The 13041-nt window shown below is 49.1% G+C and overlaps 4 protein-coding genes and 2 long non-coding RNA genes across 9 annotated transcripts; 2 read left to right on the top strand and 4 right to left on the bottom strand.

Annotated features, from left to right (window-relative positions):
• Positions 1-214: 214 nt before the first annotated feature.
• LOC136185744 (putative histone-lysine N-methyltransferase PRDM6) lies at positions 215-3320 on the bottom strand. 2 transcript variants are annotated; one of them, XM_065972927.1, is made up of 5 exons: positions 3194-3320; positions 2465-2729; positions 2222-2406; positions 1896-2166; positions 215-1272 (listed from the first exon to the last, which is right to left on the bottom strand). In XM_065972927.1, the coding sequence occupies exons 1-5, from the start codon at positions 3305-3307 to the stop codon at positions 491-493; spliced, it is 1617 nt and encodes a 538-aa protein (XP_065828999.1). In that variant the 5' UTR covers positions 3308-3320; the 3' UTR covers positions 215-490. The 2 variants fall into 2 exon arrangements, with proteins under 2 accessions (XP_065828999.1, XP_065829000.1); XM_065972928.1 differs by having other exon boundaries at positions 215-1269.
• LOC136185758 (uncharacterized) lies at positions 2578-6161 on the top strand. The gene is made up of 3 exons (XR_010669609.1): positions 2578-3844; positions 3930-4343; positions 4396-6161. It is a non-coding gene; the product is annotated as an uncharacterized lncRNA (long non-coding RNA).
• On the bottom strand, positions 3302-6583 carry LOC136185747 (putative histone-lysine N-methyltransferase PRDM6). Its single transcript, XM_065972930.1, has 6 exons — positions 6362-6583; positions 6014-6072; positions 5836-5944; positions 5490-5764; positions 5160-5412; positions 3302-4587 (listed from the first exon to the last, which is right to left on the bottom strand). The coding sequence occupies exons 2-6, from the start codon at positions 6044-6046 to the stop codon at positions 3815-3817; spliced, it is 1443 nt and encodes a 480-aa protein (XP_065829002.1). The 5' UTR covers positions 6047-6072; positions 6362-6583; the 3' UTR covers positions 3302-3814.
• Positions 6584-6674: 91 nt separating this feature from the next.
• Positions 6675-11164, bottom strand: LOC136185738 (dynein axonemal assembly factor 5-like). The gene is made up of 20 exons (XM_065972921.1): positions 11086-11164; positions 10815-11026; positions 10465-10720; positions 10214-10348; positions 9991-10139; positions 9839-9935; positions 9697-9787; positions 9524-9636; positions 8922-9044; positions 8634-8849; positions 8351-8551; positions 8150-8248; positions 7925-8085; positions 7725-7850; positions 7559-7670; positions 7405-7501; positions 7241-7343; positions 7073-7178; positions 6923-7020; positions 6675-6837 (listed from the first exon to the last, which is right to left on the bottom strand). The coding sequence occupies exons 1-20, from the start codon at positions 11143-11145 to the stop codon at positions 6783-6785; spliced, it is 2610 nt and encodes an 869-aa protein (XP_065828993.1). The 5' UTR covers positions 11146-11164; the 3' UTR covers positions 6675-6782.
• Positions 6996-10406, top strand: LOC136185756 (uncharacterized). 3 transcript variants are annotated; one of them, XR_010669608.1, is made up of 5 exons: positions 6996-8129; positions 8183-8559; positions 8614-8891; positions 8956-9100; positions 9156-10406. It is a non-coding gene; the product is annotated as an uncharacterized lncRNA (long non-coding RNA). The 3 variants fall into 3 exon arrangements; XR_010669607.1 differs by having other exon boundaries at positions 6999-8129; positions 8607-8891; positions 9159-10406; XR_010669606.1 differs by having other exon boundaries at positions 7000-8129; positions 8607-8891.
• An 8-nt stretch (positions 11165-11172) lies between the features above and the next one.
• Positions 11173-13012, bottom strand: LOC136185750 (splicing factor C9orf78-like). The gene is made up of 11 exons (XM_065972934.1): positions 12561-13012; positions 12453-12512; positions 12352-12403; positions 12235-12299; positions 12092-12175; positions 11974-12042; positions 11858-11909; positions 11724-11803; positions 11596-11664; positions 11478-11542; positions 11173-11427 (listed from the first exon to the last, which is right to left on the bottom strand). The coding sequence occupies exons 1-11, from the start codon at positions 12833-12835 to the stop codon at positions 11198-11200; spliced, it is 1101 nt and encodes a 366-aa protein (XP_065829006.1). The 5' UTR covers positions 12836-13012; the 3' UTR covers positions 11173-11197.
• Between the last annotated feature and the right edge of the window lie 29 nt (positions 13013-13041).

Raw genomic sequence — 13041 nt, 5'->3', positions numbered from 1 at the left:
GTGCCGTTTACCTACGAATCGTGAACTGTTCATTGTGCACTTCATTCACACTAGAAATAAAATTCAATTTGGCTGAGAATGGACGAAGCTCTGACCTTAGCGGGGAAAAACTCCCTTCAAAATCAAAAAGGCTGATTTCAACAGTTTGTGTGATTCAGAGCAAAACAAAAGAGTCCAAGAGTCGATTCCCTTATTCTATAGAGACTAAACAGGGTTCTGATGCAATTCATTACATTGTATATAATCAATTTCTCTTATTTGTGTGACCTCCATAACACTGAACGTGCAAAATTCTTAGAAGAGCGCGAGTGAAAGTTCAAATCGGTGACGTTAAATTAGGAAAGTGCCATTTTCCAGTGAGTCAGCATGTGCCAGCACGTGTCAAATGTCCACAGGGAAAAGGAAGAAGACCATGTGAGTGAGTAAGACTGACTGAGTGTGATTCTCCCACAGAGAATTTGAGCACACCTCGGCGCTGCCTTTTAATGCTTCATTGATTCCGATCTCCCGCGTCAGACAAATCATCCTGATACTGTTGCAAGATGGCAGCGGCAGCGGCAGCGGCAGCGGCAGACGTGCCGCCCACGGCTCCTCCAGCACACTCACCCGGCATTCTCATGTGTCGCGCCAGCTGAGTTCCCTGTGTAAACCCCTTATTGCATTGCGGACACTTAAACGGTTTTTCGCCCGTGTGCGTTCGCATGTGATTGGCGAGCGTCGTCGCGCCGGCAAACGCCCGATGACAGAAACCGCACACGAACGGTCGATCGTTGCTGTGCGATATTACGTGACTTCGTAGCTCGTTCGACGTCGAGAAGACCCGATTGCAGTGACCGCAGTGAAAGGGCATGTCCGCACGACTCTCGCAGACGTGATTCTGAAGCATGATGCGCTGTGTGAACGATCGAAAACATTGGCCGCACTTCCACAAATTCCACTCGTCACGCTCCCGAGTCGCCGGACTATCGGGATTCGTTCCGCCGCCGCCACCACCGCCGCCGCTCGATTGTACGCTTCCACCTCCCGTCGCCGCTATCGTTGATGATGACGTCATTTCTAATCCAGATTCCATGCTAAGGACGTTGGGTCGACCAGATCCGTGTCCATTCTGACGAATCGGCGGAACTAGAGGATACGTCGGCACGGGTGCCGCTCCCACGCTGCCCACACCCATTGGCACTGTTCCAGCTATCGGCATTCCGCCCGCCGTTACCGCTACAGACGAAGGCGCATGATGTCGCATCGTCGTTTCTACTAAGGGTTGTCGCCCTACTGGGAAGAAGACTTTAGTAGTTATTACAGTACTATAGTATGCATGACAGACAGGGTGGATCGGTGTGGTGACCGACCGACTTGATTATGCATGAGCCAAAGAACAATATACCCGCTATGCGTGTGGCTCCGGGGGAGGGAGGGAGGAGAGGGGAGGGGAGGGCGCCTTTGAGAAACCGTACCAATTCGACAAAAGCACAAAAGAAGTAGATTTGTTGTACAAGAAAAAAAGAAGCAATCGAAGAGAGAAGTGACCGAATCTACTCCCACGGTTTCTCCCCTCGACGCGCCAATTCCTCCCGCGCGTCGCCGCTCGTCGACGTCGCGCGCACGCGTTTCGAGAAAGCGACGTCGGCGCCGACGAAAAAAGCGGCGCCGACGCTTCGCGGAAATAAAAATCGACGCGACAATGTCGACTAAGTTTAGAGAAGAGGATCCTGTCACAGCTAATGAGTAGGAACGCGATTTGCGCAAGTCGCGTGGGGAACGCAAACAAAAAAGGAACAAAACCGCAAACCAAACCAAGAAAAAAAGGATGTCGTCTCACGTCTTAAAAGACGTGGAGACGTGAAGAAGTCCCTTCCCCCCCCCCCCCCCCCCCTCCGGGGGGCCCCCCTTCTTACCTGCTATTCGAGGTGAATCCTCGCCTAGAATCTCCTCAATTCCAGTCGGTACACCGTGAGCGAGAGAATACTCCGAACTTCCGTACCAGACAAGCAGTTCCTCGCCAGGATGGATATCCCGACTGGCGCGATAGAAGATATTCATTTTGTATTGAAACACGATCATGTTCTGCTCTTTGGCATTTCGCGCACACTGAATATATTTCATCCAATTCGACGGCGGCGATTGACTGGCGTCGATGTAGTGAACCAGTTGTCCGTCGCGAAATACCTAATAGATAAATGATCGATAATCAGCAATCATCCATCATCGTCTATTCTCTTACCTCCCACATCATATCGATTTTAGAATCGACCATAAGTTGATTAAATAGAACGGGCGAACCCTGAAAGGGTCCCATCCACGTTCCGGCAGGTATGACCAGTTTGGTGTACACCCCGTAGACGTCACCGGGTAGACTCGATCGGCACAAACTCACCTCCTTTGGAAAATAGACCTTTGACGAATCAACTAGAAAAACGAATGAGGATATTTTATATTCAGAAAAAAATCCAATCAAACCGATCACCTCTTCCACCTTGATCCAAAGAAGCGAGCACGAGATTTGGATCGAGGGGAACGATTTCTTGACGACCGTAGAGAGATATCATGAGATTGTCGACGGTGAAGGCGACTCCTTCGTCTGACTTTCTCTTGGGACTCGTGCTAATGACGTCGTCGTCGTCGTCGTCAATTTTGTCGTCACTTGGCGTCGACGGCGTGTGATCTGATCGAGAGGCCGGAACGAGGACGTGATGATTCTCTTCCAGACTCGGCATTTCTTCCATATCAAACTGTGCAAGGAGGGAAAATCACGAGTTTCGGTGTGTCGACTCGAACGACGTGCCGGCTTCGAGTCGGATCGTCTCGTTCGAGAGGGAAATGGGGGTTCGGACGATCGCGCGCGACGATTCGCTCGCCGTGGCGTCCACCAGTTCGATTCTCGAAGCAGCGCGCAACGACGGGTCGACGCGCGACCCAATCGGCGTGGACGAGGGCGAAGCACGCACGTGAGATCGAAAAGGGGACGGGACGAAATGGCCGTTGACGGGGTCCCCTGTAATTTGGCCACCTGGGCAGGCTCGCGACCCGTCTGCGAGCCCGTAGGGTCGACGAGAGGGAGAAAAAATGCGAGGAGATTAGAGTAAAATACGGTTCGCGGTCGTTCGCATGCCGCTTCGAGAATAAGTGGATCCGAGGCGTCCACGCGACCCCGCTGACGTAAAGACCCAAAGACAGCCCAGGATGTGTAGCTGACCTTCGATTTTGTCGCTGAACTATCGCCGCTTCTTGCGGCTATCGAACCGGCTAAGTCACGATCGTCCGAGTCGTCGCAGGAAAAAACTAATATTGATGAACCCGTGCGTGTCATTTGTTCCTTGTATTTCTATCTTGTCCCGACTTCTCTATCTAATTAGATATACTCGCATGTGATTGGCCGGCAGAACCGCCCGCTGCAAAATCGCATTGCTTGTCACGTTCAACGCGATGGACGCACCGATTGCGAGTCGTCGTCGACGATTCGACTCGGCCTCGCCGCAACGCTAGCGTCGTAACGGGTCGCTCGATCGCTGCAAACAAAACAAACGTTATCAGATGAGACACAGATGCACGCACGTTGGGTGGATCGAACACGCAGCGAGTGGGTGGTGCCTAATCCGATTACAAAGAACGCTAATCAGACGAGAGCGTAGGAAATGCGTGGCATTTTCATCTACAACTCATTGTCTCGCCCCATGATCACGCTCGCGCGACCGCGAAACAATGGAGAGACGAGCAGAAGCAATCAAAGTGCAGGACGACATCAAAGACTGAAAAAAAAAAGTGGCGAACCCCAAAACCGTACAGCTCCCGACCGTCTCGGTCAAAAACGAGAGCCTCAGGGATCCGCCACGAACCTATTGTCCTCGTAAGAAGCGTCACCGGAATGGCCTGGCGCCGAGCCTCCGGCAAAGGCTAGAGTGCTGTTTATACTAGTCTCGTCTTCGTGGCAGTTTTTGTCGCCGTGGTTTTCGCCGCTGCCGCCGCCGCCGCCGTCGTGATCGTCGTGATCGTCGTGATCGTCGGCACACAATCGATTGTCGCGATCGGCTGCGCGACGTCGTACGCACTCGTGAAGTCGCAAATGACGACTGTACTGCGTTCCCTGCGTGAATTCCTTGCCACAGCTGGCGCAGGCGAACGGTTTGATGTTCGTGTGCGTTCGAATGTGGTTATTGAGCGTCGTCGCGCCGGCAAAGGCACGATGACAGAATCCGCAGCGAAACGGTTTGTCGTCCGTGTGCGTTTGCACGTGATTCTTTAGTTCGTCCGGACTTTTGAACGACAGTCGGCAATAGCCGCACCGAAACGGCTTGTCCGGTTGCCGATCGCATACGTGCATTTGAAGCAGAACGCGTTGGGAGAAAGTACGAAAGCACTGTCCGCATTGCCACGCTTCACACTCCGTTGTAATTGTAGATGGTACTGTGGTTTTCGCCGCCACCACCACCGTTGGTGTCCGTGTCGTCGTCTCTTTACCACCGCTACCGCAGTCACGCTCACCGGTCTGATGTGAATCTGACACGGGAGGCGACATCGTCTGGCGCCCATTGTCTTGCCAGCTCCAGTGATGGTTTTTGGTGGTTGTCTGCCTTCTGTCAGAGATGTCGCCTAAAGAAACAGGCATTACTACAGTACTTACTATATACTCTATACACCTGTCAATGTACAAAAAAGCAACTGCGTTACAAAACGGTTTAGTACGATGGAACATCATTTTGTGACGCAATACTATGTACAGACAATGCACTGGGTATGCACAGATGCAAAGAATCCTTTCTGTCTGACCTCATGTGAGTAAATCTAAATAATTGGCTGCATTTTGACATGTACAGTATTATGCATTAATGGTCAGGTGTGTAAGCAAAGAATTATTCCCATCTAACTCTGTATTGGGCAAAAAGAGTGCAAAGAACCTAGTGTAAGCAAAAGATCCTTGCACGATACAAGGCAAAGCAAGATTTCTAGCGGTACAGAAATTTTCTCGCGCGATTACGCGGAGGACGATTAATTACAATGCACGTCATCACGCGTAACAAACGGGCGAGCAAGCGAGCAAGCCAAAGAACGGGAGGGAGCCCCAGCTAGCCACATGCGCGACCGCGTGTATACGCAGAATGAGAATGCCGGCGAATCCAGTCGAATGGCGCGGCGCCCTAACGCGATCGAATGCCGTCGCCTACCTTGCCCTCGTTCGCTATTCAAGCCATAGGGAAGATCGAAGTGACAGTGATAGCCGGAGCCGTACCAGACGAGCAATTCCGTGCCAGCTTCGATCGGTTTCGTCGCTCGATAGAAAATGTCTCCGTTCGCTCTTTGCACGACTTCCAAATTCTGCTCGCGTTCGTAGCGCGCTGTCTGAACGTAGCGCATCCAGTTCGCCGAGCGTTCGTCGTCGCTGTCGATGAAACCGATCACAGTTGAGCCGTCGTAGATCTGTGGGGGGAAAAGCGACAAACGCACGCGCACACCGGAGAAATCGAAAAACTTTCTATCCGCGCTTTGTACCGTACTTCCCATCGATTTCGTCCGTCGGCGTGAAAATGAGCACTGTCTTGAAGGGAAAGACGTTTTCCTTCGTACGGTCCGATCCACGTTCCGACATCGAATCTCGTCTTAGCGTAGACGCCTATCCGATCGTGTGGACCGGGCACGCCCGAACGGCACAAGCCCACCTGGCGGGGAAGCGATTGGGGGAGGGAGTGCGCGTGAGACGAATTTATCAGTGGCGTTTCTTTAGAACGGACAAGCTGCTGTAAGGACCACAGAGGATTGTCGTCGATCCAAACTGTTGAAAAATTCCAAATAAGAAATATACAGTAGGCCTACGTCACGAATTCATGCATACACGTTACGTACGTGCAGCGCTTTCGTCGGTGCCGCCGCGCGTTCTGTGGAGATCAAGTGGCAGGCAGGCGACTCTTCCATACAGTGCGTGCTTGATGAGATCGAAGGAAATTCTGTAGCTCTGGTGTGAAAAACGAAATTTCTTTCTCGCTTCTTTATGTCAACAGAGAAAAAAAACATGTGCACGAACCCTTCGCGACGAAACGCTTTGATTCTCATTCATTTCGTCGGTCGTTCAACGGAGTCCTCCTTCAAAAAGAAAAAAAAAGAAAGACTGCTTGACCGCGGGTGTTCGTTTGCGTAAGGGAACTCGATTACGCATATTAGATCACATCGCAAACGCGAAACGCCTCCGTAGGCCACTCGGCTAACGCATGCATTGGCCGTTCGCTATATTCGGCATTCGGCTTCGAGCACGATCGTCTCGACGAGCCGCGAGTCGCGGCGAATTCCTTCTCTAGCGCGCGGAATTATCGTCGTCGCGTTCGTCGAAGTAAAGCCCGGTCGCATTCGCCTGCGCGTCGCGTAACGTCCTTACTTTCACGATTGCAATCGAATGCACGTGGTCTCCAAATCGAAGAACGCGTTATGTTCGCAGGAGTTGAGGTTTATCGTAAATCGGAAGATCGTGACCGGACTAGGCCAGACGCGCAATGACTATGAGGATGATTGACAGGCGTGCGGGTTTTTCTATAAACACCCGACAATCTTGATTGCTCGGCCGAAAGGGGGAACGCAGTCACGCCCCTTTCGAGAGTAATGATCATCGGAATGTGAAATCGGCGAAACAGGAAAATTCACGCTCCAAAACGAGACCAGACGTGACGGAATGCCGCAAACCTCGAACCCCACCGGTCTCACGTGTTACAAGCAGGAAGTAAAACGAGACGAAGTGCGTCTCGACTGACATACGTATACCGCACCCCTTCTTCCTTGCAGCAGTTATATATATAGTATCTTCACACACCGTCAATCAGGAGTCGGTCTAACCACGCTCCTAAATCGTCGCAGTAACTGGGGAGGGGATTGTGTGGAGAAGGAGGGGGTGGGAAAAAAAAGAACCGGTAAACAGTTGGAAACAGGAAGTCGAACGTCTTACTCATCCATCCGATGCTTGTGACGAACGAGATCGAGCTGCTCTTTCAACTTCTCGGGCCAAAGGCGCGCCGACGCCTTCAGGGCTCGGAGAACGGCTTCCTACCCGGCGCAAATCGTGCAACTTCCGGCTTTCCCGCGACGCACGATTTACCTGAATATCGGATGCCGGATCGTCGAGATGCACGAGTAGACCCTTATAGATCGCTTCGACGTGTGCCCTGTACAGAGTCCGATCGTATCGGTCGAGCGGAAAACACCTAGCATCGCGCCCCGTCATTTCACCATCATTTTATCTCCCCCTCCCGGGCCCTCAACAAACTCGAAGTAAGCGATCAGGGTTTCCGTCGTAGATAGTCGAACGTCGTTACTGCTGTCGTCCATACGCTTCAAAAGATCGACGTAGAGTTGATTCAAGCGATCGACTAAGATAAAATAAATCGAATTTGCGTCGGGGAAGACGCCGGCGACGGCTGCCCGCATTACCGTCTATTTCGCCTTTAAACAACGTCAATATTTGTTGTAGGACTTTGCAGGAAACGGAACGCGTCGACAAATTCGTGTCGTCGAGACAGGACAGGACCTAAAACGGCGAACCGTCGCGAGCGAATCGAGTTCGTCGAAAGCGTTGAGCGCGCACCTGAGCGAATAAAACATTTTCTATCGGTCTTATGACGTTCGCTTCGACATTGCCGCTTTGAATTAGCGTCCGCATGCACGTCATCGCCGCCGTGCGTATGGCCGCCGCCGTTCTTCGAGAGAGGATCGAGAGCAACGCGAAATAAATTAGCTATCCTCTCGTGTACCTTCCTGACGACCAAATGCAATTGGGAAGAATCATGTCGCGGATTACTCGTAGACTTTGTTGCCTCAAGGCCCCCCCATTCGGATCGCGATTCGATGCCAATAGGCGCGATAGTAGCGAGAAGAAACTTTTAGGAAGGAAAAGGAGAAAGCCTTCGACGTTGTTTGGCCGCGTTTTTCAAAGTAGACCGAGTGTACTGACCTCAACTTCGTCTCTGGGTCGCGTTCGACTCCGAGTCCGTGCTCGAAAACGTCGAGCGACTCGACGAGAGGCGAGTGCGATTCGTCGTCGCGAGCGCGAGTGAGAAGAACGTCGAATAGACGACGCTCGGGCGACGAAGCGATCCAAATCAGATGTCGTTCCTAAAGGAAAAAAAAAAAGGAGAGAAGGCATCGAAAATCGAGGGGTGAGATAACGCGTTCGCACTTTCAAATTGTCCAATAGTTTGCGAGAATGTAGGAGAAAGAGTCGATCGGATCGCGAATAGCCCAACGACGTCGCGAGACCTCCCAAGACGTTTTCGGCCTAGGGTTCCGAATATCAAAGTCGAAGATTCCCGCATAAATGAGACCACCCTCCCTGTAGCCCGTCCCTGTCCTCCTCCTCCCGGGTTCCTTTAGGGCGTACCTGATCTCGAATATCGCCGCTTTCGTCGCCGTTTCCCGCATAGGAGATGAGGCTGAGAAGAAGCACAAACAAATCGTATTCAACACCTTGAGGACCTCGGTGAACTTCAATTAGACATTGAACAATGAATAGAATTTGCTTGAGTAGGGAAGAATGCTGAGAGAAGCGCACTTCGGGTTCCATCAAAGTTTCGACGATTCCCTATGAGGGTGAGAAAAGATACATTATTGATAAGACGAAGGAAATACTAGCTCAGACGAAAGGACGACGCCGCGCGCGACACCTGAATAATGGAATCTTGCAATTTCGACGTGTCTGTGCCGCGCAGAATAGCGCCGAGCACCGCCAGACAACCGGTGCAGACGCGAGACGATACGGCGACGTTCGCCTTGACTTTTCCGTCTCCGGCTCCGCTCGAGGTTAAAACGGCCGGTAAGACGAGTCGACACAGAACTTCCGGGTCGACGTAGTGGCCAAGGAGACGGGCACACTTCGTCGCCTTTAGGGGATTTGAACGAGACGAAATGAGAAACGTTTTCCTGTAAGTCTTTTTATGAGTCATTCGTCTTACTTTGTCGACGATTGGCGCTTCTTCGTCTTGACAGGCTTTGTAGAGGCTCTGGAGAAGAATTTCGGCGTGCTGCGTCGCGTTGTCTTCGGCGTGAACGAGGAGAACTTCGAGCAAAGATATCGCCTAGAAGAGAAAAGAAAACGACTGTGACGGGAGTAGAGAGATCAAGCGCAGAAAAGGTGCAATGCAAATCTTGCAAAGACCGTTTCTTCCTAACAAGTTATTTTTTTTCAGTAGATTCCATACTCTTCCTATGTTTAGTAAACGTTTCAAGTCGCAATATTAGTGGAGCAGCTCTTTCTGTTACAACAGCAAGAAGTAAACGTTTTAGACAAAGTGCGAGAAAAATCAACGGGGTTCACTCGAGCACAATCAATCAATCAATCAATCTGTTATAAACTTAAAATTGGTGTTATTTTGAAACGAAAAACCAAAGTCAAAGGCAATTGGCAAGTCGATTATATATATATATCTAATTAATCAGAATTAATTGCGTAATGATCGCATGATCTATTTCTCGTTACTAAGCGACTATAATTAAGCGAAAACTTTGAAGTTGCTATGAAATCGTGCCAGGGAATGCGTACGTGACTTAACAATACCTTGAGTCGCGTCGACGCGTTCCAATCGCCCATGTCCCGTATGGCCGCAGGAAGGATTTTTGACAGGCAACGATAGAGCAGAACTCTTGTGCCTAAACAGGGCCTCGGGAATTCTTAAAAGCGCGAAAACTTTTAGTACTAGTACGATTAGCGCTCAGTTTTTCTTCAGTTACCTCCCCAGCTATAATCGGAGCTAACGGGTTTGGAGAAATCCGTCTGATCTTTTAGATCTTCTTCGTTTTCTTGAGCGTATTTTTGGCCGACCTATACAACAACGACTCGTTTTTCTTTCTATTTTTCGCGCAAATTTCTTACTTGTTCCATCAGATCATAACTCTTCTGTCGAATTTCGACCAGTTCATCGGTGAAACCGCTAAGAAGAAGAGGCAAGAGTTTGTGATGAAACGAATATCTAAAGCCGATTATTACAATCGATAGCGCTAAAAAATCTACATTTTCTTAGGAACCTGTCCTGGAAATCGAGCAACCAATGGCCAATGATATCCGTCAAGCAAGATCGCACGGGCGGGGAATGATCAAAGGTGCGTTGAGCCAAATGAGGAAGAAAGGAATCTAAGCACTGGGCGTTGCCAAATTGCCCTACCACACCGATCGCCTGAAGAAAGAAGACGTCGAGCCTCTATGTCTTCACTCACTCTCGCTCTTAGTCTAAGTTTTTTTTTTACTTACCTTCACGCAGGTGACTCTGACTTTGTAGCGTTGGTGCGTCAGCGTGGAAATAAGTGGCACGACTAGCGTTTCGGCTTGCATGTGAAACGTTTCAGGGATTTTGGGAGCAAGAGTCATGCACAAGCGACAGCTCTCCTAGCAAAACGTTCTCATTAAAAAAAAAGAAGAGATCTTTTACCGCTTAGGTTGTAGGTACAGTACTATTATTTAATTTTTAAATTAAATACTTCATATATTATTGCTATTTATACCTTCTTTACTTCTGGATACGGATCAACAATTACTCTTTGAAGTATCTTGATAAAATCGTCCAAATATGCAGCCAAAGAAGACGAAGACGACTGAATAGAACACTGTTCAATAAATTGAAGAAGAAAACAGACAAAGACGAGACGCAGTTCTTCGGACGGCTCAACGATGTCCGGCATGCCAAGACGAGCGACTGCGACGGGAAGAAGATAAGGAAGAAAGGACGGCGCCACGACATCAACGCATCCATCGCATAAACTGGAAAGTATCGAGTGAATTGAACATATTACGTCATTATATAAAGGTCACGTGTTAATTAATTAATTTAATTAAATATCGGATGAGATCTTACTCTCGAATTAAATTCAAAGCTAATTCGCGGCATTTTTCCACGGGATCCGACACGACTTTGAGTAGAGGTTTTAGAAGGCGATCGGTTAGTTTTTGCGCCGCCGACGCCGATCTACAGCTCGTCTGAAGCGTTTCCTTTCGGATTTTCTCCAGAGAGCGCTTTCTCGCGCTTCGGTTGTCGTCCGATAGGCAATTGACGTCTCTCTGGATTTTCTGCCGCGCCGAACGAGACCCCAGTTGAAATTCGAGACAAGCGAGCTCATATTTAGAACCTTGAAGAGTTCGTCGAGATCGTTGTCGTCTCTCGCCTCTTCCAATTCGATCGTTTCCATTTTCGCATGCGGGACTCTACAAACGTATAAAACGCCCGGACAATCTATTTGATTAAAATCTCTTGGTTGATTTCTTTTTAAATTTTTCAAAGTGGTAGTTATCAGTTGCTTTTTCTTTTGGAATTTTCTTGCTCCGTCCGCGTTCGTTAGTCAAGGCTGTCTCCTTGACAACGGGATCCAAAGGATTTTGCTCGTCAAGACAACCAACAGTTAATTTTGGCTTGGCAGCTTCGTTATCCTCCTTTTTTCCACCCTTTTTCTGAACAGCGTCTTCTCTCATGACTAAAGTAATAACTATAGAAAATCCAATTATTTAATTATTTCCTTTATACATCGATTGTGATGGACAAAATCAGCTGCCATATTTGTCGGCACAAGAGTCTCGCCCTCTCCCTTCCTAAAAGATTTTCTAATCCTACCAGTGTACTAATTAATTCGTCAAAATCTTGCTTTCTCCATTTTTCTTCTGTGGCTTTTCGCTTGGCTCGTTCCGTCTCAGCAATATTTCGAAACTTCTCCCTAAAAATCGAGACAGAACAAACGTCGATTTCAGCAGCAAAATTTCTTTTTTAACTCACTCAATGCCGAGATCCACTTCCGGTATTCCCGACAGCATCTGATTGGACAGCATCCCTTCCGAGCGTTGAGAGCTCTCCGCCTTGACGTCCGATATAAAAAACCGATCCCTATACTCATTTTTCTCACTCGTTACCCTGAGCGATTCAGGAAGGGCATATAGAGCGGCTTTCTTCGCTTCAAAAGAGCTGCGATAAAAAAAAACCCCAACCTTAGAAAGAGATATCCACATATTAGAATTATTCATTAGACTTCAGTTCTTTTTCGAGAGCTATTTTGTCTCCTTTCTTCTTAGACATTTGATCGTCAATATATTGCATCCTTCATAAAAAAAATATATTACATTTGCCTGCACTTTTAGAATCGTTACATTCGCTTATCTTCTTCCCGATGACGGGTCTCGGTAGCGAAAGTCTCCTTTAGCGACACACCAATCTCGTCGTCGTCGTCATTTCTGCAGAGAAACCACGCCTACTACATCTCTCCCCTATTTTTTTTTTTCCCGAATCCTACGCGGCGTTGTCTCTCGTTTTATTCAATTTGACTAGACCGCCGGTTTTTAACTTGAAAGGATCCGACTAAAGAACTACTTCGATAAAGGAATCCCATTCGCGTTTCTTCACAAAACACCTCTTCGTCGTCTTCTCTGCTGTATTTCTTTCCGAGTGCCAATCCCACGGCGCTAAATTCATCGCTAGAGCATAGTTTTTTAGTTCTTCGTTGACATTTACCTAACTCCTTTCGGTCTTTGACGATATTTCTGGACTTCTTTCGCTTCTTCGAGCGTTTGGCTGAAAAGAGATTCGATACGCCCGTGGAAAATCGTTCTCTGTAATCACCGAACGTCTTCGTCCTTTTCTTCTTCTTCTGAGGACGAGTTGTGTCGTCGTTTGCGGTAGTTTCGTTTCATCGAGTGGTCTACTGTCCGGGAATTGGCAGTCACGTGCGCAAAACATGGCCGACTCTCTCGGATTCTTTTCCGCAGCCGTTTCATCGTCCGAATCCGAATCGGAAGACGAAGAGGAGACGCCATCGAAAAGCGTTGCAAGAGAACGATCGCCTTCTGTCGATAAACAAGAGGTGGGGCCCTCCTCGGGGAAACTCCCTTCGCCATCGACTCTCTTCGCGACAGTCGGTCGCCCGGACTTTCTCGCAAAGCCCGACCCCGAAATCGACTGGTACGATCTTAAAACGAAGCAAGAAGACGAACCAGGAACGTTCCAACTCAACTCCGTTCCGCCACCGTCGTCTCTAAAATCGCAACCCGTCAAATACGGCAATAAAGAACGATCGACGCCCGTTAGAGAAACATCGACGTCC

The sequence above is a fragment of the Oscarella lobularis genome, chromosome 4, assembly GCF_947507565.1.
Source record: "Oscarella lobularis chromosome 4, ooOscLobu1.1, whole genome shotgun sequence".
Lineage (NCBI taxonomy): Eukaryota > Metazoa > Porifera > Homoscleromorpha > Homosclerophorida > Oscarellidae > Oscarella > Oscarella lobularis.
This window is presented reverse-complemented; position numbering and strand designations above follow the sequence as displayed.

Excerpts from the sequence above, each read along its gene's own strand:
- LOC136185747 (XM_065972930.1), bottom strand. The coding sequence starts at position 6,046 with ATGAATGAGAATCAAAGCGTTTCGTCGCGAAGG. Across the intron at positions 5,945-6,013 it reads AAAGCGTTTCGTCGCGAAGG|AGCTACAGAATTTCCTTCGA; the intron begins GTTCGTGCACAT and ends TTTTCACACCAG. Across the intron at positions 5,765-5,835 it reads CACCGACGAAAGCGCTGCAC|TTTGGATCGACGACAATCCT; the intron begins GTACGTAACGTG and ends ATTTTTCAACAG.
- LOC136185738 (XM_065972921.1), bottom strand. The coding sequence starts at position 11,145 with ATGGAAACGATCGAATTGGAAGAGGCGAGAGACGACAACGATCTCGAC. Across the intron at positions 8,552-8,633 it reads TGCAAGATTCCATTATTCAG|GGAATCGTCGAAACTTTGAT; the intron begins GTGTCGCGCGCG and ends TCACCCTCATAG. Across the intron at positions 7,671-7,724 it reads TGCATTTGGTCGTCAGGAAG|AACGGCGGCGGCCATACGCA; the intron begins GTACACGAGAGG and ends CCTCTCTCGAAG.
- LOC136185750 (XM_065972934.1), bottom strand. The coding sequence starts at position 12,835 with ATGGCGAAGGGAGTTTCCCCGAGGAGGGCCCCACCTCTTGTTTATCGA. Across the intron at positions 12,176-12,234 it reads AAAACGAGAGACAACGCCGC|AAATGACGACGACGACGAGA; the intron begins GTAGGATTCGGG and ends GTTTCTCTGCAG. Across the intron at positions 12,043-12,091 it reads CGGGAAGAAGATAAGCGAAT|GATGCAATATATTGACGATC; the intron begins GTAACGATTCTA and ends TTTTTTATGAAG.
- LOC136185744 (XM_065972927.1), bottom strand. The coding sequence starts at position 3,307 with ATGACACGCACGGGTTCATCAATATTAGTTTTTTCCTGCGACGACTCG. Across the intron at positions 2,730-3,193 it reads GTTCAGCGACAAAATCGAAG|TTTGATATGGAAGAAATGCC; the intron begins GTCAGCTACACA and ends CTCCTTGCACAG. Across the intron at positions 1,273-1,895 it reads GGATTCACCTCGAATAGCAG|TAGGGCGACAACCCTTAGTA; the intron begins GTAAGAAGGGGG and ends TCTTCTTCCCAG.